Genomic DNA, 26,442 nt, shown 5'->3' on the forward strand with positions numbered 1-26,442 from the left:
GAAACAAAATTGGAGCCACTATGTACACGTGTATTAGTGGAATGCGAATCCTTATAAGAGAAGAGAATTTCTTTTTAAAAAATGTGAAGTACCTTATAATAACAAGTTGAACTTAAATGACAAGATCAGATAAGGCATGCAGGTGTATTTGTAGGAAAGTAGGGTAAAATAAGAGATTATAATCACTCATAATATTTTGTTTTTATAGTCCTATTGTTTTAGGATATGCTCTTTCTTTAAATAGTTTTCCCTCCTATTTACTACAAATATGTTTTATATATTTTATCCAATCTACTTATTTAATTATTAATATCTTTAATTATGTACAATTAAAAATTATAAAAAGTTTATATAAATAATCAAACTGATAAATTAATAATAAAATATAAATGAAAAGCAAGAGATGAACAGTACCCAAAAAGCACATAAGACATTTTTGAAGAATAAAAGAGAATATAAATTAATAGATATTGTAATTTAAAACTTAAATATCATCAATTAATTTAAACCCAACATATTATTTTCAATTTTAATTAGTATTATCTTCTTAGGGTTATACATTAAGTAACTTATTTCTCTCAACTACTACTTGCTTTCTTCCTAACCCCCTCACTCCCCTTCCTACAAAAACTCATTTTTTATTTTATATCCCTCAAAAAATTCCCTTTTTTTTTTCTCATTCTGAAAAGTCGTATATCGCACAGGTATTAATCTAGTTATCATATTGAAATGAAAGAAACAACAAATGGGAATGGAAGCAATGACATTGAAGAAGAGATTAAGAAAACGAATGAAGAAGAAAAGAATAAATCAAAGAATAAAAGTGTGCCATTTCTAAAGTTGTTTTCATTTGCTGATCCTTTGGATTATTTGCTTATGATTGTTGGTTCAATTGGTGCCATAGCCCATGGAGCTTCTATTCCTGTTTTCTTCATTTTCTTTGGCAAATTGATTAATCTCATTGGTGTTGCCTATCTCTTTCCTAGAGAAACTTCTCATGATGTGGGCAAGGTAATTTTTATTTTTAATTTTCTTAATTTTTTATGTATATTTTTACTTTTATTTTTGAAAAAAATAATTGAGTGCACTTCCTAGCTATGTAGATTCCCATTTTCCTTTTGGAAAACCCTAATGAAATATCAATAATTAGATCCTTATAGAAGCAAATTATAATTGAAGTTACATATACAAATATATCGAAACATATAAAACTTTAAAATGTCAAATTATAAATCATAAGAATACTCCTTCCTTTTATACGCATTTTTTTAGTCAAATGATAGGTCGAGGGAAAGGAACGGGTGAGCAAGAATCAAATTCATAATTTTACTCGTAAAAGATTATTTGTTTAAATTGAAACAAAACTCGATATGTTCATTTACATGTCTTATTTATAAATCCTTTGTATTATTGAAAATTAAATATTTATATACTTTAATTGATATGAGTATGGTCCGTCCGCTACCTTTCTCCCCTAATTCCGACCTAATACTTGGTTGATTGGTAACTAAAACTACTTTGATTGGTGAATAACTTGCCTATGTATGCTGATTTTGCAGTATTCCATGGACTTTGTTTACCTGAGTATTGTTGTATTGTTCTCTTCATGGGTTGGTGAGTTAATAAGCTAGTGATACTTAAATATATACATGGTTTATAATTATTATTTAATTTTTAAAATTATGAATTATTTGTATTGGAATTAATTCTGATGTTAAAAAAAAAAGAGGTGGCATGTTGGATGCAAACTGGAGAAAGACAGGCAGCTAAAATGAGGATGGCATATTTAAGGTCAATGTTGAATCAAGATATTAGTCTTTTTGATACTGAGGCTTCTACTGGAGAAGTTATTAATGCAATTACTAGTGATATTCTAGTTGTTCAAGATGCTATTTCCGAAAAGGTAAATTTATATGCTTTAGCTATTATTAGACTTTTATTTTATTTTATTTTATTTTTTATAATTAGAGTTTTAAGAAGTATGTGTTATATAATGAGTATAATTGCTAAAAATATTCTAATTTTTGTCATTTTTAGTTTTCACATAATTTACTCTCAAACTTATTTGTTGCATTAGTATATTTTGTATTTTAGTCATAGAAGTTTATATTATTGAATAAATGCTGAAGGGGAGCTGTTTATTTTATTATCCTATAACACTTATTCAAAATATATGCGCAAATCACATTTTTTACGTCAATAATATATGTTAATCCTTCATCGTATGTTGTAATGAAAAAAACATAAATATATAGTTATATACTTTATTATAAAAAAAGCATGTCTATCCATCCATCCGACTCATTAAGAAAAGGGCGAGTAAGCTACAAATAAAATAAACCCGCTAATACAGGCGAACTACTAAAATTTTAAGCATATAGATAGACTTTAAGGGATTATAGTCTGATTGGCTACACGCCAATAATATTGAGAATGCTCATATATAAAGTAAAATTGCGAGAAAAAATAATGACAGACAGTGTTAGTTTGATTTTCAACCTTTTATGGACAACAATTATTGAAATACTATTACTAATATTAAGGTGAAAAAGACATAGTTTGTTAACTGATTGTCAGTTAGATTGAATCATTGAACTGAATTTTTCATTCGTTCCTATAAAAATCGATAAAATCGAAACATTTATTAGAAAATAAAACTAATTTTACTAATAATGTTGTTTACTTATTTTATTAAGATAAAAGAAAATTATAAACAATGCAAATTCCTCTTTGCTAGATGCTTCCATAAAGTTCCAAATTCAACTTTTTATTAAAATTGATTAATTGATTAACTTTGCATTTATTGAAAACTCCTAAGTCCTAAGTATCGGTTGGACAGTAGTAGATTAGTCCATGCTGAAATTAATGGAAATGGTTTACTGGCATGAGTTCTTTGGCTTGAAGTTAATGAATGAAGAGGTGGGTGGGGCCGTAGAAACTAATAGCAGTATGGCTTTGCCTCTCAATAATTTCTTTTGATATATATAATATAATGAAAAATTTTCAAGATAACTGTATATCTTTTTGAAAAAATAATTTGTAAACTATAATTTTAAAATTTAACACTTTTATAAATTACAATCAACCTTAATATTTAATTTTTACGAGTTGATATAATTAAAATATCAAAGTCTATAACGTTCAGATCAAATAATATAATTTTAATTATTTTGGTGGCCGGAATTTTATGTGAAGTAGTTGGAATTTTGTGATTCGGCCTAGAGTGTATATACTTTGATACTTTAATGTTTGTAATTCGCAAAAAATAAACATTAAGAATATAATTTACATACGTCCAAAACTTTAAGAATGTAATTCGCATATTATTCTTTTAGAAATAATCAAATCCATTTCTTCAACTACTTCTAGTCCTTTAATTCCTATTTCATTGTTCTACTTAGAACTTAGAATCTAAGTCCAAATAAATAAAGAAAAAATTACCTATAGTAATCCAATTTTTTTATGATTTTTCAACAATAATTCAACCTATTGATTAACCATTTATAATTCTAACTTTGAAGGGTATTTTTCTAGAGTAAACCCGATAATTTGATGATTTGCTGTAACAAGTTTTATTTTTTTAAAAAAAAAGATAAATTTAAATAAAATGTCAAAAAAATTATTAAACAAAAATTTAAAAAAAATTTGACTTTTTTATTATTCAGAATTTTTGATGTAAATTTCCAATTTTTTTTTTTCTAATTATATATTAATTTTTAGTTTACTTTTTTAGTGAATCACCTAATATAGTAGGTCATCGGGTTACCCAAGTTTACTCTAGGCAAATAGCCTCTAAAGTTGGGATTATTCATGGTTAATTACTAGATGAAATTATAATAGTAAAATCATGAAAATGTTAGATTATTTTGAGAATTTTTCCAAAAACTAATTAAAATATAGGGGAATTTAAGGACAAGTGAAAAGCTAGTAATGAAATTTAACAATTAGGAAAAGAAGAACTCCATAGCAGAACACAACTTTCGAAAATAAGAAGAGTTTAGAGGAGAGAATAAGCTATTGAATTAATTAAATGTAGTTTGTTACAAGCTTGGCAGGCACCCCAATCATGTTCTGAATAAGCTTTGAGCCTTAAGAGTATCAGTAACGTTGCGTAATAGACCTTGTCCTAAGTGGAAGCAACATACCCTCCTTTTCGTATGTTTTTCTCAAATAAAATTTACAAATTTTAGTGTCAAACTTTAACTATGATTTCTTGTCGATTAATATGAAAAAATATATATATTCATTTGTGATTTTGCTAGATTCGTTTTAACATATATTTTTCAAATATCAGCTTTTAAAGTTCTTTAAAATCTCATAATAAAAATTATTTGACTTTTAAATTTACATTGGATCTGCGTAAAAATTGAATAATAAAAACAACTAAAAACAGAGAGAATAATTTTTTGAATAGTGTGACAACCTTTTTGAATTCTTGAGTACCCATTCACAAAGTAACTTAAAACTAAATTTTTTTTGGCTCTAAATAATGCCTTGCTCCAAATAAATAAATCCTATGTTTTTCGCAAGAACAAGAAATGCTTGCTTTAGTTCCTCAAGAGACTTTTTATGTTTACACCATAATGTCTTGATAAAAAATCTCAATGGTTAACTTTGAGAATTACTGTTTGGAAGTTTTCTTAAGACCATATTGAGACTTTTTAAGTTTACATACTATATTAATTAATAGGTGTTCTTAAACCATCGGGAACTTTCATGTAAACTTCCTCATAGAGATCCCCATCGAGGAAGGCATTGTTCACATCTAAATCTGCTAGAAGGTGGCGATGAGAAAGGCGGTCGCCATGATTTTTGCCATTTTTGGCGACGCGCTGTGTCGGTTTTTTTAGCGTTCATTTATTTAGCATAGCAACAAAAGACCGTCCTGCGGGCGATTTAGGGTCCAAAGGGAAACACTATGTGTCGTTGCTAATTCTCCGTGTTTTTGTAGTGTCTACTGCCTAACTCACAACCCTTAAATTTAAGGTTTGTGCATAGTATTTTAGTTTGCACCAAGTCCATATAAGACTAACTCCCTATTAAGATAATTCTATGTAACTAGTTTCCAAAATAAATTGGTTGATACTTTTCGTTTAAGATTACTAATTATGATTATAATTAGCAAATAATGAGAAGTCAAACTTGCTGATTGAAACTTAAATAACAACATATATAATACTCCCTCCTATTCAGCTTATGTGTTTTATTTCTTTTTATTGTCAAGTTACCTTAATTGTCCCATTTCTATTTTTGGTATGAGTTTTTGATTTTTATGCCCTTAGTAGCTTTATCCTATTTTCAATTATACCCTCCATTACCTATACTAATTTTCCTCGCTTACATTAAAAACTCATAATACCACTCTATTTCCTACCCTTAGGGTCCCACTTTTGACTCTCATTAAAATCCGTAAAAAGTCAAATGAAACTCCTAAGGTGAATAGGAGAGAGTATAATTTACTTCAATTGCGTTAAAACTTAATGATTAATCATACATGCAGGTTCTTCTTATATTAAAACGTACAATAAAATACTACTTTTTTTAAAAGAGATGCATGAGCACTTCTAAAGTTCAAACTTACAACCAAAATATATGGCAGAAACTAACATATACAATTCCATCCCAGTGATTTTCACCCAATGACATGGAGATTAAGAAACTGAATATGGTGGATTTAAGGGATGAAGTCATTTAAAACTAATAACACTCTTTGTTACTAAAGTTACTCTTTCCTTAGAGATTTACCTCTTGCTTGATAACTATTCTCCTTAGTTTTCTCTCTAGTAGAACCCTCACCATACAAGGCCTCACTATTACCTTTTTATCTTCCCTTTACACCTTACCATGAATCTATCATTTTCTCTCAACGCTACCAATGCTTGATTAAGAGTAATAGACTCCCTCCCAGTAAACAATGTTCGAACTATATTTCTATAGCTCTTAGGAAGAGAGGTCAAAGGTAATAGGCTTTCTCCTCGTAGGAAAGCTTTTCATAAACATTCAACAATTGGCACACAAGTTAATTAAATGTATTGATGCGATCTTACATACTTACATCATCTTCCTTTATGATTTGATACCCCATCTTAAATAAAGCTTGTTGATAAGAGATTTTGAAGCAGTCACTGCTTTAGCTTATCCAACAACAAACCAAGGTGAGTCTCCTTCAAGTAGTTATACTTGATTTTGGGTGCAATTGCAAGCCGAATAATGCTCACCATTTCGTCTTTATGGCCACTCATTTCCCTTCTTCCAAAGATGGTGGCCTAGTTCTTTCAAGTGCATCATCTATGCCTTGTGAATCAACAAGTCCTCCACGAAACTCTTCCACACCAAAATTTAATTTTTCCATCAAATAATGGCATATGAAATCTTGCTCCATCACCCATATATCTTGTTTTTTCACTAAAATCCTCACTTTCACTTACCAAAATACCCAAGAATCTCACCAAAGCTCTTTTACCAAAGGGAAACATGAGGTATGGGGAAGTTTGATGAAGAACAATATGGACAAACATATTAAAATTAGAGCACAACACAAAGGAATAACAAAAGTATTATATGAGGTATCTGAGATATCACTCTTTCAAAAGATGTTTACTTCATTAATGAATCAACATACATCAACGAACATAACTCGCACACACACTTGAGAACAATCTCTCAAGGTAAAGATCCCACCTTTAATGGCGATCTCTCTCAAATACACTAATATAAGGTAGAAGAAACTCTAATGGTGTTAACCCTAGTTGTTTCTAAGTATTAGGCTCTCTCTACTAATTCTCTAATCCTATTTGAGCCTTTATATAGCCCACAACATATTAGAAAATCCCTAGGACAAGTAGGCTTGTTCCCCAATCCAATCTCGCAAAGAAACATAAACGTCAAATTGGGCCTACTAGAGCCCACTCGAACGTGCTAATGAAGCGCTCGAATGAGCAGCAATGTGCAGCCTACTACTGACATTTGCCAGCTTCTGCCTCGCTCGAGCATTTCCCTCCTTGTGTCTTGCGTCGTTCAAGGCACAAGCTAAGGCCATCCTTGAGTGCTCCTTTGCCTTCATTAAGGCATCTTAAGTGTGCTTCCTTAATAAGTTCATCATGTGAGCCAAATCTTATCTCTTCATGCCTCATTGCACATCCAACATCACTCTCAAGTGTTCAAACCAATGCATGAGCTATTAGATACTCAAGGTCATCTCCTTCACCATGATATTGGAGACTTAGCACAACTTCATCAAAATTTTTTGATGATGTCGTTATTACTATTTATACATTTTTTATGCTTTTAACTTCAGTAACATTCATAACTACAATATTTTGTATATTAATTTAGAATTTTTAAGTTACATCATTTAAGATATTAGAAAACTACATATTTTTGAGTTTTTATACAAAATTATATGATGTATTAGAAAACTACATATTATTCAATTTATTCTTTTGATTATTTTACAAACTTTTTAATTTTTTGATTAAATATTATTTAATGTGTTGGATATTTTAAGATGGTTAAAACAAAATATTTTTGTTTTGGATTTCTTTTGTAATTAGTTATGTTATTGGTTACTTAAATGTAATGCATGATAAAATTTTGTTTGACAAATAATGTATTATTTATTAAAATTTTATTTTCATACTTTATACAAATATATAAAAAAAATGCATAAAGTCATGCATCACACGAATACTATCTAATTGATTGTAAAAAGTAAAAACAATAGAGCAGACTAGAACAAACCATTGTAGAACAATTCGGTCTGGTTTGGTCCGATTTGGTGTTTAAAATGGTGTAGTCTGATATGAAAAAATTTTGGCTCAAATTTTTTGATCTAATGTGATTTTACGGTTAAACCAGATCTAACTGGACTATGTGCATCTCTACCCCTATATTATGTAATTTAATCAATGAGACATTTGTTTATTTATACATTTATCACAATAACATTAAGTTTTTGTTTTTGTTTTCATAAATGTGTTATATATATTAATTCATGCTAGTTGAGTCTCACCTTCAAACATATATGCTTCTTTGTGATTTTTTATTACCACCTAATATCATATTTTTAATTGATAATAGATAACATAATTTGGTGAAGAAAAATAATAATATAAGTTGAATAGATTTGATCATAAACTTTACCAAGTTTTTTTAATAGCTAAATTAAATATAAATTTTCATTACCATTCACAAATTTTAATATAACTAATAACTAAGTGGGTGATAACTATATTGAGCTTTGGTATTTTGAATTTTCTAATAATATATTTTGACACTCACAAATTATTTTGCATCATTTTCTTCATTTTTGTTAATAATTTCACCTATTGATTAACTATTCATAAGTCTCATTTTTAGGGGTACTTACATAGAGTAAACTCGAATAATTGGATAACCTATTATAGTAGGTAATTTACTAGAAAAATAAACAGAAAATTAATATAAATTAAAGAAAGCTTTTGAAAATTTACAGAAAAAATTCTGAAAAAAAAAATTAAAATATTGTTCTACATTTTTTAAATTTCAACGATTTATTTTAATTTTTTTTTTAAAAAAATCATTCGATTATCAAATTTACTCTAGAAAAAAGCCGACAAAGTAGTGATTATTCATACTTAATTAATAGATAAAATTATTATAGAAAAAATCATGAATATATTAAATTATTTTAAATAATTTTTTTTAATGAAAACACCAATACGGGAGATTTTAGAAATGAACATAGCACGGTTTTTAACTTTTAGCATGGAATTTGGATTTATAGTTTGTTTGATTAGATCATTAGATGTTGTAGAATTGACGGAATAGGAAATGTGTATGTTAACTGCAGGTAGGGAAGATACTGCACTATGTAAGCAGATTTATAGCAGGATTTGCAATTGGGTTCGCAAGAGTATGGCAAATCAGTCTCGTCACTCTTTCCATTGTTCCTGCGATTGCTTTTGCTGGTGGCTCCTATGCTTATGTGGCCACCGGTCTCATGGCCAGGATTCGCAAATCTTACGTTAAAGCTGGTGAAATTGCTGAAGAGGTATGTGTAATCCATTTCTCCTTCTTTCTGCTTTCGCATTTTCTTTTTTTGAATTTGAAACTGTTCGCTTCCTTCATGTAGTATCTTTATTAATGATTATGTGCAATGGCAAATTTAAATTAATAGTAGTATAGAATGAGCCCAAGATTCATAATTCAATATTCATAGGGTTTCTAACCAATGCAGGCTCTGACCTAGATTTCCTTTGGTTATGTGGGTATTTGGGTTTTTGTTTTGTTGGTGTCATTGGATGTTCGAACTAATTTCTGGGTTCTTAACAATCATGTATTTTTATTATGTTGTTGGTTTTGTTGGGCACTATCGTTCAATCCCAACTCCCAAGAGGGGCAATATGATCGATCATATGTTTGGATTTTTGGGGTCATTGGTTTTGTTGGGTACTCATGAGTTTGAATCCTAAGTTTCAACATGATCAGGAATAATGAATGCAAGGGGTAATATATAAGGTGAGGTGAATACACCTTTAAGACTCGAGAAATATTGTGTAAATATTCTCATTTAAGCGAAATTTTAGACTACTCTCGTAGGCTCGTTGGCTGTTACTATTGACTTTTGAATTGATTTTGGGCGAGTGATGATGAGGACGACTTGTTTGGGTTGGCATTGTACATTAATATCAAGCTTAATTAAGTGTGTTGATCAGGTGACCGAGTAACATTCATTTTGAAGAATTTTGCTGGTGATTGGAAGTGACCTATCAGTTTTGTTTTGTTTTGTTTAATGTAACAAAAGAAAGGTGGTTATTTCTTGTATAGTAAACTGGATTATGTTCATGTGACTCTATTTTGGTGATGAGCTGACAATGATTTGGTTTTCCTAATAGAGCTGATGATTAAGCTGTTTTTTATGTTTGCTTGTTGACATGTTTTGTTGAACCTGTGTATCCCTTTGAATGACCTCCTACGAGTTTGCTAAAACTACGTTGGGGAAAATTGGGTTATGTAGTTGCCATTATGGTCTTTGTTCCTCATCCTTGATCAATGAATGTGAAGACTTAAATAATCTTTAGGATTTGTTGTTATGTCTTAAAAGTATGACAATCTTCCAATATAAAGAATAATCTGAATTGAGATTATGCATTGAATACTTCCATGTTGTTCCTGGCTCCTTGCCTGGAATTAATTTAGGCGAAATGGTGTCTTTCTATTGCATAACTTACAATGTATCCCCAAGAATACAAGTAATAGATATTCAATGGCAAAACCAAGTTAATGAATATTTTTACAGATTCCATTCGGTATTTGTGGCGGCAAGTAAAAGTTTGCAAAACTCTATTAGTCAGTCATATGCTTGACTATACTGTATTTGTAGTTTATGATAATCTCTATTTTTAGTGGTGATTGCTACGTATTGTCGATTAAGAGTATTTGTGTTATCTCTTCACTCATCACACTTGTACTATGTTTAAGGTGATTGCAAATGTGAGGACAGTCCAAGCCTTTGTTGGAGAGGAGAAAGCGGTAAACTCCTACAAAGAGGCACTTTTGAAGACTTACAAATATGGAATTAAAGGAGGTGTGGCCAAGGGGCTGGGCATGGGTTCCTTGCACTGTGTTCTATTCTTTTCTTGGGCTTTGCTTGTCTGGTATACCAGCATTGTTGTTCACAAGGGTACAGCTAATGGAGGAGAGTCTTTCACGACTATGCTCAATGTTGTTATTGCTGGCCTGTAAGTCACTGCGCATGCTATAGCACCCAATAATGCATTTTGTTCCTATGTTGGGGCCTTGATTATATTGTTTGCTATTTCACTTTTATCAAAAACATAAAACCAAGTCTCTAGGAACTAAAGCTTTTACTCTCTGTAGGTTCTAGGCATTTGCACTAAAATGAATGATCTATTTTATTTTTTTCCCCTAATTGTTCTCTATTTAGGCGGTGATATTTTTAATGTAGTGTACTGAATGGGTTTATAGATAACATGATATTCCGTAGGCTTAGGCCCTTGAATATAAGCAGAAGTCTAGGTTCCACCGCTGTTGGTTCTTGTCTACTCAAAAACCTCAAATGGATTAACCATTCTGGCTGTAGGAACTATCCAACGTTTACTTGGGCTATTGACTAACAATATATCGGTATTAGGGATTTGGTCCATTTATATGTTTTAGCTATATAATTCGTTTTAAGTGATTTTAGTATTGAAAAGAAAATTACTGCTCATCTCAGAACGGTAACAAAAAAGTTAAGTATATTTTTGCATTGTTATTTTTTCTTATCATTGTACATCGTGTATGTTTTTAAAAAATGTTGATTTATGTTTTTCTTCATGTATCAGGTCACTTGGGCAAGCTGCACCAGATATCTCCGGCTTCCTTCGAGCAAGAGTTTCTGCATATCCAATATTTGAGATGATAGAGAGAGCGAACGTTGGAAAAGTAGGCTCTAAAGGTGGTACGAAATTGAATAATGTGGATGGCCATATCGAATTCAAGGATGTATATTTTAGCTACCCTTCTCGTCCTGAAGTGAAAATCTTTGATAAATTCTCCCTGGATATTCCATCGGGAAAAGTCGTTGCCCTTGTGGGTGGGAGTGGATCTGGCAAGAGCACTGTAATCTCTTTGATTGAGCGCTTCTATGAGCCACTTGCTGGACAGATACTTTTAGATGGGAATGATATCAAGGATCTTGATCTAAAATGGCTGAGACAGCAAATTGGTCTTGTCAATCAAGAGCCTGCACTCTTTGCAACAAGTATTAGAGAGAACATTTTGTATGGAAAAGATGATGCTACTCTGGATGAGATTACTCGTGCTGCCAAGCTTTCAGAAGCCATCACCTTCATCAATAACTTGCCAGAGAGATTTGATACTCAGGTAATTCAGTTCTGTAAAAGGCATGGATATAAAATAATGCGGGACAAAACAAATAATCTCCTACGCAGCCATTACTGGTACTGGTAGATTCAATGCATAAGTTGAACATCTACGAGAAACAAGAATGGCTTCTCTTGCTTTGTGAAAGTAGATGTAAAGATTTTCTTGTCAAGTCAAAAGACATTCTTTGGGTGCATTCATCGGTATACTGGAACTAAAAGTATGATTACAGGTGGGTGAAAGAGGAATTCAGCTTTCCGGGGGCCAGAAACAAAGGATCGCTATAGCCCGTGCCTTAGTTAAGAACCCATCAATACTACTACTTGATGAAGCTACCAGCGCACTTGATGCAGAGTCTGAAAAGAGTGTGCAGGAGGCACTTGACCGTGTCATGGTAGGTCGCACAACTGTGGTTGTGGCACACCGACTTTCCACAGTAAGGAATGCAGACATCATTGCCGTGGTCCACGGGGGAAAAATAGTGGAAACTGGAAGCCATGAGGAGCTAATTTCTCTTCCAGGGAGTGCTTACTCATCACTAGTTCAATTACAAGAGTCGGCCTCTACAGTACGTCTGCTTTCCCGAGGGCCAACCATGGATCGACCTTCAAGGTATCCATTCTGGATCTGTGCTTTGTTTTGACAAAAGAATATCCCCATATTGATCTTCCTTTAATTTTTCAGCACAAAATATTCCCAAGAACTATCCTACGGTGCAAGTATCGGTGCCAGTTTTCGTTCTGATAAGAGTTCCATTCAACAGGATGTAGCAGAGCCTGCCAAATTATCAAAAGTTACGTGGGGACGGCTTCTTTCCATGGTAGGGCCAGACTGGCTCTATGGCTTGTTTGGTACTATATTTTGTTTAATGGCGGGATCCGAAATGCCTCTTTTTGCTCTAGGAGTTACACAGGCTCTGGTGTCCTATTATGAAGTTTGGGATGTCACAAAGGTTGAAGTTAGAAAAATTGCTCTATTATTTTGTGGTGGTGCTGTAATTTCTATCTTTAATCACGGTCTTCTTCACACCTTCTTTGGTATCATGGGAGAGCGTCTTACCCTTCGTGTGCGACAAAAGATGTTCTCTGGTAAAAACTTTGGGTTCTTTGAAATATACACTATTTTCCTCCATAGATTTCAAATCATCATCATCATCAAACCCAGTATATACATAGATTTCAAATGAACTCCCTTAATGTTACATGGTTATCAAAACATGCAATTGCACTTTTTTCCTTCAAAATTATAATGGGGTTTTGTGATCTAGATATGAGGTTCGAAATGAATGAGTTGGTTTGTTGCTTCTCACTTGCTTGAATATCAACCGATTAAAAAACAATTGCTCAAGTTATTACCGATCTTATGACTTATATTAGTATGGAAAAGTTTATGGGCTAGTACATTTGTGCAAACTTTAATTTTTTCCTAGTGATGGTTTCGCTATTTCTAAGTTTATGCATTTGCTTTACTTTGATCAACTCTCCTCTACCTTCACAGCTATATTGAGTAATGAAATTGGATGGTTTGATGACGCAAGTAACTCAAGTTCAAATCTTTCATCACGTCTTGAGAGTGATGCAACTTTGTTGAGAAGCATTGTTGTTGATCGAACGACAATTCTGATTCTCAACTGTGGATTTGTGATCACTGCCTTTATTATTGCCTTTATGTTGAACTGGAGGTTAACTCTAGTTGTTCTGTCGATGTATCCATTGATTATCAGCGGCCATTTTAGTGAGGTAAACTCGGATTCTTTTTGCTTTGCAAGTTATAAAAAGAAAGACTGATTTTTTTCCCGCTAGGATCTTATTGATTCTTTTGTTCCTATAGAAACTCTTCATGAAAGGATATGGTGGCAACTTGAGTAAAGCATACCTTGGTGCAAATATGCTAGCTGGTGAAGCTGTTAGCAACATCCGAACTGTTGCTGCATTCTGTGCAGAAGAAAAGGTTTTGGACCTGTATTCTCGTGAGCTTGTTGAGCCATCAAAACGTTCATTTTCACGTGGACAGATTGCTGGAATCTTCTATGGTGTCTCACAATTCTTTATCTTCTCTTCTTATGCCCTTGCTTTATGGTAAATGCTTCTGTCGGTAACTTGATTCACTAATCTTCTTGCGAATCACGAATTGAAATAAGCGAATTATGATCGTTTTCGGGCTATCTTTGGCTCATTTTAAGTGAATCAGTATACCAAATTGATTACTCCCTCAATCCCAAAAGGTTTCAAAATGTTTAGAAGCAACAATAAGCTCAAGTTTTGAAATTTCCCTGATTAACTTAAATCCTTAAGCATGACTAACATTTTGTCGCATTTAAATTGTACTTATTCAAGTGATGAAAGAAGGCCATGTTTCAAACTTACTTTTTTTTGCCCATTATCATAGTTTTCCTGTAAATTAGCGTCAGATGGTGTTTTTTCCTTTGTTAGAAATAAGATCCAGTCTCTGAGTCTGATCTTGTTAATGTTTTCTATTCCAGGTATGGTTCTGATTTGATGGGAAAGGGGATATGTGGATTCAAATCTGTCATGAAATCATTTATGGTTCTAATTGTGACAGCATTAGCCATGGGTGAAACTCTGGCAATGGCCCCAGATTTGCTTAAAGGCAATCAGATGCTTCAATCAGTTTTTGAGGTAATTGACCGAAGGCCTGAGGTGAAGGGGGACACAGGGGAAGAGCTAACAAAGGTTGAAGGATCGATTGAGCTACGGAGAGTTGAATTTAGCTACCCTTCAAGGCCCGATGTCTTAATTTTCCATGACTTAAATCTAAAAGTTCCCGCAGGAAAGAGCATGGCACTGGTCGGGCAGAGTGGCTCAGGCAAGAGCTCAGTCATTTCTCTTATACTTCGGTTTTATGATCCAACTGCCGGGAAAGTGATGGTTGATGGTTAGTCCATTTTATCTTCTTTTTTTTTTTTTATCTTCTGCGTACATTTCAAAGTTTTTCCTTTCCACTTTGCATAAATTCCTCATGTTTACTCTATTAGTTCTTCTTTATACGAAGTTGCACATGATGTTTTCCAACAACAGTCAATCAGAAAATCTCTTGGTTAGTGTTATCACAATTAAGGGTACGGTTGCATTCATCCTACTTCCAAACACCACCCTAGGTGGGAGCCACTTTAAGGCATTGAGTTAATGGAATGTGTAAAATAACGTAGGTGTAAAAAATACCCTTTTGTTAATTTTTAGTTCTAAAGGATGGTTATAAGTTGCTGCTTCTTTGTTAATCTGCTTGTTTTGCTCTCTTACTCGGACTGGTGTACCTACGGGATACAAATAATTATCCAAGTGTTGGGCACAACTTTTTGAGTAGAGATTCCATAATTGGGGTTCAAAATGAAATGTCAGACTTATGTTGAGGATGTTTATAAGGTGTTTGAAACAAACCCGATGACCCGATATTCACCCGACCTTATAACCGAACCCGATTTAACCTGACTTAAAAATGGATTTACAATTATGTAAAAACCAATGTGGACGCAAAACTCGATTTTGAACTGACCTGAAACACCTGACCTGATTACCCGAGTGAACACATCTAAAATGGGCTATGTCCTGTGAGTCTGTGACTATGTATTCATATTATTAACTTCATGGCATAATTGTTTTAGGAAAGGACATCAAGAGACTGAAGCTAAAATCTCTGAGAAAGCACATAGGCCTAGTCCAACAAGAACCCGCTTTATTTGCGACATCTATATACGACAACATTGTTTACGGGAAAGATGGCGCTACTGAGTCCGAAGTAATTGAAGCAGCCAAACTCGCTAATGCTCATAGTTTCATAAGCGGGCTTCCTGAGGGATACAACACCAAGGTAGGTGAAAGAGGAGTTCAACTTTCCGGGGGGCAAAAACAGAGAGTGGCTATTGCAAGAGCAGTTTTGAAGAATCCAGCCATATTGCTATTAGATGAAGCCACGAGTGCCCTCGATGTGGAGTCTGAACGCGTGGTGCAACAAGCCCTCGAGAGGCTGATGATGAAACGAACAACAGTTGTGGTGGCACATAGGCTATCCACCATAAGAAATGCTGATAAAATATCAGTGATACAGGATGGTAAGATTGTGGAACAGGGGACTCATTCAAGTCTTATAGAGAACAGAAATGGTGCTTACTGTAAACTTATTAGTTTACAGCAGCAACAATAACACTCATCAGGAATTCTATGGCATGATATATTTGTTAAGGGATTGTTTGAGTGAGTATATTTCTTTTCTTTTTTTTTTTTTTTCTATTTCTATTTTACATTTTTATTTTGGGGGGTGATAATATTGTTGGTGATCTTGGAAGTGTATATATTTTACCTACTTTATTTCACTTATAATGTTGCATAATAACAAAAATTATTGCTAATTATTTTGGATTGTTCAAGCTTGCTTTAAGATAAATTGATTGTCTAAAGGTGAACTAAATGTGAACTTATAATGTATTCATACAAAATATTTTTATAAAAATTTTATTTCTCGATTTAAAATCTATTTATAATAATAATGGGTCCATAAATATGTTCTTGATAGATGTATAGTTCATTACCTTATTTAAAGCTGTTGGAATCGATTATTATTGAATTTTCAAAAAAAAAAATTTATAAATTCAAATTACCTCATATAAAAGGAGCGAAAGTTGCTTGAATTAAAATAATATCAAAATTCACTAAACTTCGTATATTCGCATTAGCCACATCTTAAGCGACTTGGCTCACTTCAAGTCTGAGCATGTGTATTAGCGCAGAAAGGATTGGCGTCCTAAAATGAAACAATTGATATTCGCCAATTGTTGTATAAATCGTTTTCATTGTGAGATGCATTGTAATGGTGGTGGATCTAGGGATTAGAGTCACATGAGGTATTGATAAATAGATGAAATTTCAGAGGAGTTTTATTTGTAAAATTAACAACTATTTTTTATTTTTATTTTTGCAAATTTTCAAAAAAAAAAATATCTTGGAATACATTCAATATTATGCAAAAAAGCCCATTTGGATCCGATACGACAATTTCAAAATTCTAGGATACATGAACACCATCTTATTATTGATACGAGTACGAAGATAGTGCAAACTAATAAAAAATATTCATATAACAAAAATATACTTAAAATTGTCTAAAATGTAAATAATTAATAAAATTTAAAATTTTCATAATGCACATTATTAAGATAAACAAAAAAATATTTCATCAAAAGCAAAAAAAAGAAAAGTAAAAAAAATTAAAAAAATAAAAAAATTTATATAAGGTGTAGACTAGTAGTAGTAGTTAGTACGACCAGTAGTACTCAATAAGAGTACAAGTTTCTAAAAATTAATAACGAAAAAGTAAAAAGTAAATATAGAAGTAAGTAAATAAAGTAAAAAGAAAAGAAAAAAAGGTAAAGCTTCTATTCACCTTCTTCAATATATATCAAGCCTTCTTCAACACCTCAAAGGTCTAACTAACTTCAATGCTGGAAGGGTAGAATTTCTAAGTTAATGTTTTTTTAAGTTGTCTTCGGGGCACGTGTCTGGGGAAGCCCATACCTAGATCCGCCTTTGGTCGTATATATAGGCTAAATATTCTAACTAATACAATTTAGAACGCTATGAATTCCTTATTTAAATTTGATTGATATTAGATGAAGTAAAATCATAACATTAATTAATCAACACACAAGTAGACAAATTTTTTTAGATGGATTTTGAAACAAAAAGCTCTTTTAAAAAACTTTTCTAAAACAAAGATTTTAATAAATTTTATAAAAAAATTGAAATTTATAATTTATCTTTTAACCATCTGCATAAAATAATCTCTTATTTTGATTATTTTCTAATAATTTCATTTATTGTAGTTTTAATTTGCCCACAACGCACCCTATTACGTGATGATCTATTATAACAAATTATTTTGGGTTAAAAATTAGAGAAGATTAATTCATTTTACAACATAAAAGAAAAAAAAGGAAAAAAAAACATATCTCCTTTCTTACCCCTTTCGCCACTCAGCCTAACCCCAACACTATTTCACCACACAGGGTCGATCCTAAGCTTTTAGGGGCGCGTCGAGAAATATATTTTATGGGCCCCTCATTATTATATAGACATAAAAAATTTGTATATTAAATGTCGTAATAAAAAAAGCGTATACATCAATATATAATTAAAATCAAATAAAAATATTCCTATGAGCATTTTTTGATACAAAAACACTAATAATAGTGTCTAAATCAAGAGATTCATTCATATTTTTCTCAATACATAACAGTGCAAGACCATCCAAAACATTCTTGTGAAATTGAAGATCTTAAGTAATTTTTTAGTATCTTCAACATTGAAAAACTCTTCTCAGTTGATGCAATTATTAAAGAAACAACTAATAAGATTCAACAAGCAATTGAAACATTGGGGAAACAATTAGCTTCTTTGACAAACTCCAAAATACTAATTAGTATTTGTTGATATTAACCATTCCGGCAAAGTCCTTTGAAATACTTTGAACTCTGAAAATAAATCATATATATCAACATCTTATACATTATTATGAGAATATGTCGCAGTAAAATTAACAAAACATGCTCTCAATGCATCACCATCTAGTGACTTCAACTTATTTGAATCACATAAGAATCCAAAAATACTCTGAAAGGTAGTTAGCTGCTCAAATCATTCATTAAGCGAAGTGATGGTTATATCCACAAAAACTAAAAAGTAGTTGATTCGAAAATCTTCCTCTGGTGATTGTATCACTTCTTCATCAACACTTTCATCAAATCGCCTTTTTCATTGAGTGCGACGCTTGATTGGAAAATCAAACTCAATCCCCATATCAGAAGCAATAGTTTTTGCATGTATCAAAATAAGAACAAACTCTTTATCTCTATACTACTCAAAGTAATTCATGACATCACTTATTTGGCTAATTGTAACATCGATGCTGGTGAACTCAGATTGTAACTTCTTACCCACCATGTCAACATAGAATAAAATATCACACAAAATAATCATCCTCAGCAAATATTCTAATTCATTTATTAATTTCTCCAATAGTGAAGCATGACTCACTATCCCCTTTATTCATCATGTTCAAAATATCTTAATTCTGACTACATTTCAATGTTGAATCAAGGTTCACTCTGAAAAGCATTCACTAAGAAAATAAACTTTATTACTCTTATGAGACAAGACAAAGTACTTAGGCCTCACGCCATTAAACAAACTCTAGTATAACACCTCTAAGATAAGAGCGATTGAGCACTTGGATTAGGGTTTGTTAGGTACTCAACTACGTATCCCAAATTTTTTACTAACTTAGGTGTCGAAGAAGGTCCTTGGAGAACCTCTCTAGTCCCTTCTAACATTTGTTACTTGTGCAGACACAATGATCAAGGTGGTCTTATTTTAAGAACTAGATTGTTTAGATAGCAAAAAACAAGCCTCTCAATCAGTAAATCTCACTTGAGACAAACCATAACACTAACAACAAATTTAGCGCGAATTAATTGTGTCCACTCCTTGACTTTAGCAATTCGCATTTTTTAATATTTTTTTCCTAATATTTTTGGAAAAATTGTTATAAAATAAAAGGAATAATATTTAACAAATTCGCATTAATAGAAAAAAGGAACCATGTTATTTTCTTTGTTGATGTACTTTTCACTTACTTTTACCCCTTTTTTTTATATCAATACCTATTTATAGAGCATTTTAATCTCTCCATTACTTTTATTACATGAATCTCGGTCATATTGGCTTTGATACCACTATATTGGAATAAATTAAAGAAAATAAATACGGTAGAGTGATAAATATAAAACTGCTACATTCATTTATCTGAAAAATAATATTTTTATAGGCTTACAAAGTCATAAAAATATATCTAAATCAAAAAAAATTATTTATTAAAAAACCTAAATCTAGATAATTGTTTAAAACAATCCCACTAACTAACTCTCATATTGCTAATGACTTACTAAAATAACTAACTCCGAAATAATAGCTTTTAGTTTTAAAAGCTAATAGCTATTTTATTTTTAAATCAAATCTAAAAACATTTAATCTAATTAAAAAATTATAGTAGATTGAATTAATTAATATGAACGTAAGTATCAATCAATCATCATACAATCTATTAATTTTATTGTATAATGGTATAAGGCAGTTTAATTGTGAGCATGACATTTATGTTTTTTTTTCATTGGGCGCTATTAATGAAATTTGACTATTTGACATTTCTTTTTGGATTTACCATATTTAAGTATTTTCATTTTTGGAAAAATTTATACATTGATGGATGCCATAAATTACAATTATTCTAATTACACTATTATATATAAATAAATGTACTCTTAAAAAATTATACTAGGAAATATATGATGTACTGTGTAGAAAACTATATATTGTTTGATAAATTATCGGAATTATAGTGTAATATATATGATGTACTATGTAAAAAATTATACTACATAATAAATTACATATATTCCAATTATACTGCAATTTAGGAAATTACTGGAAGTACATAATTGTCTTTTTCCAACGATTGTTCTTTAAAATTGAAATGACATAAAAATTATTTAATAGATCATTAAAATCAGTTATTTACATTGTTAGACTACCATAATTACAATTTTGAATTTTAGGAAAAATGTCAGAATATTGAACCGAATGGCAATTTGGCAACAAATGAATTAATGCAAAAAAATAGTCAAATGTAATCAGTCTGTATGCAATCAGACTATCTCAGCTACCAAATATATTAGTGCAATAAAAATCAATCAACTTAAAACATTTTCTAATTTTCGATAATGCAATTATTCCTTTTTAAAAATGTATTAACACTCTAATGACAAAATTACAATATAAATAGTCTAAAATTTAATTTTTTTTTATTAGTCTAAAATTTTATTAAATATTAACGTATTTAAAAATTCGTACATTGCATGGATTTCTATTCTAGTACAATATAATTTGCTAGTAATGACAAACCGGGTGTGATAAACCCATTGATTAACATTTTTTAACATAAAATAAAAAGCAACGCAATACAACTTATTTGCGGGTATAACTTGACAACTTATTTATTAATGCAAAATTTTTTGTAAGAAAATATATATAAATATAATATGCTCTCAAAAATCCTTAAAAAGTCCAATTGTATTAATCAAATTCCCTAAACCACGCCTTTTTAATGTTAAATAAAATTTAATAAATATATAACACATTATATATTTTTAACCTTATTTACATCATTCGAAGTAACAAAGATTTCTAGCTTATTAGTTTTATAAAAATATTCAAACTATGTAGTTTATAAAAATAGTAGATTTATGGTATGTAAAAATTCGAATTAATAATTTATCTAATATAGCTTAATGTCAGCTAGAACCATTCAAAGTATTCAGTTTTTAAAAAGGTAAATATATTACTCAATCTAGTTAATTTTTTAGAAAGACTAAAAATGACAAGTAACTTATTAATTTTATTTTCCACATAAACCAATATCAACCAATTAAATTCATACATCTAACGGGGCTACATGAGATTGACATGTGGAATTTTCCTGTCTTTTTATTAAATTGTATGATTCGATGTAACAGAACTTTCTAGCTTATTAGTTTTATGAAAATATTCAAACTATGTGGCTTATAAAAATAGTAGATTTAAGGTATGTAAAAATTCGAATTAATAATTTATTTAATGTAGCTTAATGTCAGCTAGAACTAGAGCTGTTCAAAAGTGACTCGACCCGAAAATTCGATTCGAAATCGAAAGTAAATCGACCCGAAAACGAATTTCTTTTTTGGGTTTATCGAACCAACATTACCCGACCCGAAGCTATACTCGAATTGGTTGACAACCGAAAATGGAAAAATAGAACCCGAGCTTTAACCAATTTTTCTAACCAACACATAACCGTTAACCAAGATTACCTGAACCTAATAATGACCGACCCGAGTCATATCCGACCCGAATTATGCTCGAGACCGAACTCGATCCGGCTAAAACCGAATTAACCTGAACGAAGTTTAGCTTGAACTACTGTAAACCTGAACCAATTTTTTACATAGAAGTATGATCGACTCATATTCAATCATCTTATTAGTTATTTAATAAAGTGATAAATATTTTAATAAAATAAATTTAATAAATACATGGTTTCATATATTTAGAGTTAATAATCAATGGTCAATGTTTGTTTAACTACTTTTAATCGAATTAGATGAAAAGTGATAGAACTTTACAATTTTAATTTCTGGTCAAACAACTAAAAGTAACAATGTAATAATGATCACTAATTGATTTGCATTTTCACTATTTTGCTTTAAGTAAAGGACCCTTATCATCAATTAAAAAATGACTAAGAACTTAATCTAATACTGACTCAATCAATAGTAATTAGTAATTCGCAATTCGTAGCCGAATTCTACTTGAAAAATACCCGAACCTGATCTATACCCGGTAAAATCGAACCAATTATTAACCGATGACAACCCGAGACCGATTGAAACTCGACATGAACTTCAACCGACACCGAACTGATGCTAACCCGATAGCTCGAATAACCGATCTTCAACCAAACTGTGACCAACCGACCCGACCCGAGTGTGACTCGTCGCAACACGCATCTGAAAATATAACCGATCCGAAATACAATCGAATCGACACATGTCCAAAACTGACCCGATCACCCGAATAAACACCTCTAGCTAGAACCATTCAAAGTATTCAGTATCTAAAAAGGTAAATATATTACTCAATATAGTTAATTTTTAGAAAAGAGTAGCTTATTACTTTTATTTTCCACATAAATCAATATCAACCAATTAAATTCCTACATCTAATGGGGCTAAATGAGATTGACATGTGGAATTTTTCAGTCTTTTTATCAAATTGTATGATTCCTCAAGAAATGGAATCATTGGTATTGTTAAATAAATTAAGCAAGTCTTGTATGAGATCGTTTTACCGTGAGACGGACCATATAAGCAGCTCAAATTTAAACTTACATAGGAGTTAACTAGATAAAAACATTTTTTTTTCATTAAATCTTAAGAAATTTAAAATATAGATCAGTCCATAGTAAGCCGTAAGAGTTAACTAGATAAAAAATTTTTTTTTATTAAATCTTAAGAAATTTAAAATATAGATCAGTCCATAGTAAGCCATCTCAAGAGAGACGGTCTTAATAAAGAAATTATCTAAATTTCGCATAACTAAATTGAATACTTATTACCTCTGCCCACCAATTTTGTTCCAATAACAATTAATGGGATAATCATAAACAATTAGTAAAGTGATATATATAGAAAAATGGAAATATATATGGATGAAAATTTAAAAGTATAAAACTGTGGATAAAAATAAAAATAAAACATATTTAATGGACAAATTAAAAAGAAAAATACGGCAAATTTTATATTGCCTCTTAACCTAAACAAATGTTCTCCTAATATAAATTTATATTATTTACTAATTTTTCAAAAAAAAAAAAATTGGTGGGGCCGCACACTTTTTACTATGTCTTAATATAGTTCTGCCACTGTGTGTGAGAATTTGGTGGCTTATTTAAAAAAATAAAATTAACATGAGCTCTCAATGACTAATAAAATTTAATTTAAATATATAGTAATTAAAAATAAGAAATATCATAATTGAAAATTGTGATTTAGAATTCTAATGATGAAATGAATATCAATAAGAAATCAAACTTTAAGATTATTTTTATTTTTATGAATATTTTTAAGGAAAAATTACCTAAAATAATTCAATATTTTCGTGATTTTCGTACAATAATTTCACTTATTGATTAACCATAAATAATTCCAACTTTGAGGGGTATTTTCCTAGAGTAAATCTGGTAACCGGATAACTTGCTGTAGCAAATTTTTTTTTCTTAATAAAGATAAATTAAAATAAAATATCAAAAAAAAAAAAAATATTAAAAAAATTTATGATTTTCTTTTATTATTCATAATTTTTTTATGTTATTTTGAATTTTTTCTCTAATTTTAAATTAATTTTCAGGTTACTCTTTTATGAATTATCTACTATAGCAGGTCATTGGGTTATCCAAATTTACTCCAAGCAAATATCTCTAAAATTATTATTTTAGGTAATTTTTCCTATTTTTAAATACAATGTTACTAATAATATTCAATGCTCAAGATATTTTTTAAGATTATTTTTAAGTGCAAACGAACACCTTAAGATTCAAACAAGATTGTTTTTATGAATACTTATTAATGCAATGTTACTAATAATAATTTACCAATCAATATGTTAAAACTTAAGTTTTCAATGTAATAAAATAAACTTTATAATAACTATCGTGATCTCAAGCAAGAAAGTCTAGGCTACCTCTTAGAAATCGAACTTTTGAAATAAAAGCTTGAGAATTGATTTAGAATGACGAAAGAAGATATGATTTGGTAAAATATAGAATTAAGTTAATTAATACTACATTTGTTAAATATAAAGTTATTAATAATCCTTTGAACCATGAAGAAAATCCAAATGAAAAATGCCAAATGCAGCCCAACGAAAATGCAGTAACTTGTTCCAAACATCAAGTACAAGTAGCGCGTAGAATTATTCCTACAACAATATTTTGACTATGATAATAGTATTTATTTTGACTATTATTTATTCGTTTATTATTGTTCTATTTGAAAGAATTTATTGTTGTGAGTTTGCATTTTATTATTAAGTTAAAGTTTGAGTAGATATTAGTCTATACATAAGAAATTTTTCATATGAAATTATTGACTTTTAAAAATATTTGATGTTTTTTTCAAAGAAAAGTCTAATTGTAATCTACTGAAAATTCGAGACTTTGAGTTAGAGCAATATCAGCAGATGTAAATTATTCAAATTTGAGTCGAAGAAAAGTCAAAATAATTAGAATCCAAATAAATCTAAATAAGAATTAAAAGTATATTCAAAGTATAGTCGATAAATACAATTTGAATTCAATCCATTAATATCCTAATTTTAGAATGTGATTACAAACTTCTGTCGTCAAACCAAACTAATGTTGAATTTATTTTTAAATCTAGCTATTTCTCTTAGTGATTAATACTATTAATACATATTACATACTGCATTACATAAGCATAATATTTGATTAATATAATTACGGCACATTTGTTTAGCTTGTTCGTACTAAAAGGTGGTAATAAGATTGACTCATAGTGTGTATATTCATTAAATATACTATGTCAGTATTCTTACGTTAATGAGTTTTAAAATACAATTTTCGATTATCATCCTTTTAAACAGTAATACATTAAAATAAATAAATATTATAAATGAAATAAGATGATTAAAAAAGAACAAGCACATCAATAAAATTATAAAAAAAATTTAAAAGTTTTTCATTACCAATATAGGTGGGAGGCGTTAGCAATATGATTGTGAGTTGTAATGGTAAAACTTTTATTGTGTATATTATATATTTTGTTATCCAGACGCCATGTATTGACCTTATAGTTTACTTTATTCTTTAATCAGAAAAAACATCAGATTATGTGGTCAAGCATCTTTATACCACCACATTTTGCATGAAATTTCTGCGAAGTAAAGGATTTAAGTAAATGCTGCAAGTCGAGCAAGACTACACACAAATCATTTCAAATTATATTATCATTATACCCAATACATTTAGTTCATAAAAAAATTACGAATATTAAATAAATAAATCATTTCAAATTATCTTTATGGAATATTCTAAAAATTAATACTATATATATTTTAACTTAAGAGATGTATAAACATTAAATAAAATATAACTATTTATTTTGTCTTGAATTAGATGTAATTAAGAAAATTATTTAAATACACAAAAATAAAAATTGAGGGAGCTTTCACAATTCATACATTTCAAATTATTGAGGTTGAATTTAGGTTAACTCTCTACGTAAATGCACAAAATATGTTAATCTCATTAATATTACTATTTGCTTGCTATAAATAAACCAAATTGATCATATTTGCATATATATTTCCTCTGATTTTTAGTAGTTGTTACATTTTTATTTTTTATGTTATTTAATGAGTAATTTTAATCTTTAATATATATCTTCAGTTTTATAAGATAAAAAAAATCTAAATGCTTACTATTGTAAAATTATGCATTAAGACGAATCAAACAAGATCTCAATTGACTATTTTTTACATTATACATAGGTAAATATATGTCAAATAAAATTAATTGATGAATAGTAGTTGCTACAGTAACTATAACAATTATTAAAATCAGGAAAAAATATATATGTGTGTGTAATCTAATAAGAATGGTGTTTAAAATAAAAAGGATAAAAAAACATTCTATATCCTTGATTGGAATAAGATTAAAAAAATCTTAAATCAATATAGAAATTGAAAACCTTAAATTGTAAACGCCATCATATTATAAAAAAAGTGTGTTGATTCAGATTAGTAATGGAAACAAATCCTTGCTAATTTATAGAATACTCGCCCTTTTATCCATATGATTTTTTACGGAGGAAAAATGAATATGATTGGAACACGTGTTATTGTAATTAATGACTTTAGTAAATAGATAGAAGATGGATAAATATAGATAGAAAAT

At 30.1% G+C, this 26,442-nt stretch overlaps 2 protein-coding genes across 2 annotated transcripts in view; one reads left to right on the plus strand and one right to left on the minus strand.

Moving 5' to 3' along the window:
• The window catches only part of LOC130799624 (uncharacterized), a 417,568-nt gene that overhangs the window by 282,019 nt on the left and 109,107 nt on the right, over positions 1-26,442 (minus strand). The window lies entirely within an intron of this gene.
• Positions 544-16,252, plus strand: LOC130799613 (ABC transporter B family member 2-like). Its single transcript, XM_057662766.1, has 12 exons — positions 544-1,011; positions 1,560-1,614; positions 1,728-1,903; positions 8,831-9,031; positions 10,462-10,721; positions 11,328-11,868; positions 12,101-12,480; positions 12,553-12,956; positions 13,366-13,607; positions 13,699-13,946; positions 14,351-14,763; positions 15,491-16,252. Exons 1-12 carry the CDS (start codon positions 730-732, stop codon positions 16,027-16,029), a joined length of 3,741 nt encoding a protein of 1,246 aa, XP_057518749.1. The 5' UTR covers positions 544-729; the 3' UTR covers positions 16,030-16,252.

This window comes from Amaranthus tricolor, chromosome 14 (assembly GCF_026212465.1).
Source record: "Amaranthus tricolor cultivar Red isolate AtriRed21 chromosome 14, ASM2621246v1, whole genome shotgun sequence".
NCBI classification, from domain to species: Eukaryota; Viridiplantae; Streptophyta; class Magnoliopsida; order Caryophyllales; family Amaranthaceae; genus Amaranthus; species Amaranthus tricolor.

Excerpts from the sequence above, each read along its gene's own strand:
- LOC130799613 (XM_057662766.1), top strand. The coding sequence starts at position 730 with ATGAAAGAAACAACAAATGGGAATGGAAGCAATGACATTGAAGAAGAG. Across the intron at positions 1,012-1,559 it reads CTTCTCATGATGTGGGCAAG|TATTCCATGGACTTTGTTTA; the intron begins GTAATTTTTATT and ends CTGATTTTGCAG. Across the intron at positions 10,722-11,327 it reads AATGTTGTTATTGCTGGCCT|GTCACTTGGGCAAGCTGCAC; the intron begins GTAAGTCACTGC and ends TTCATGTATCAG.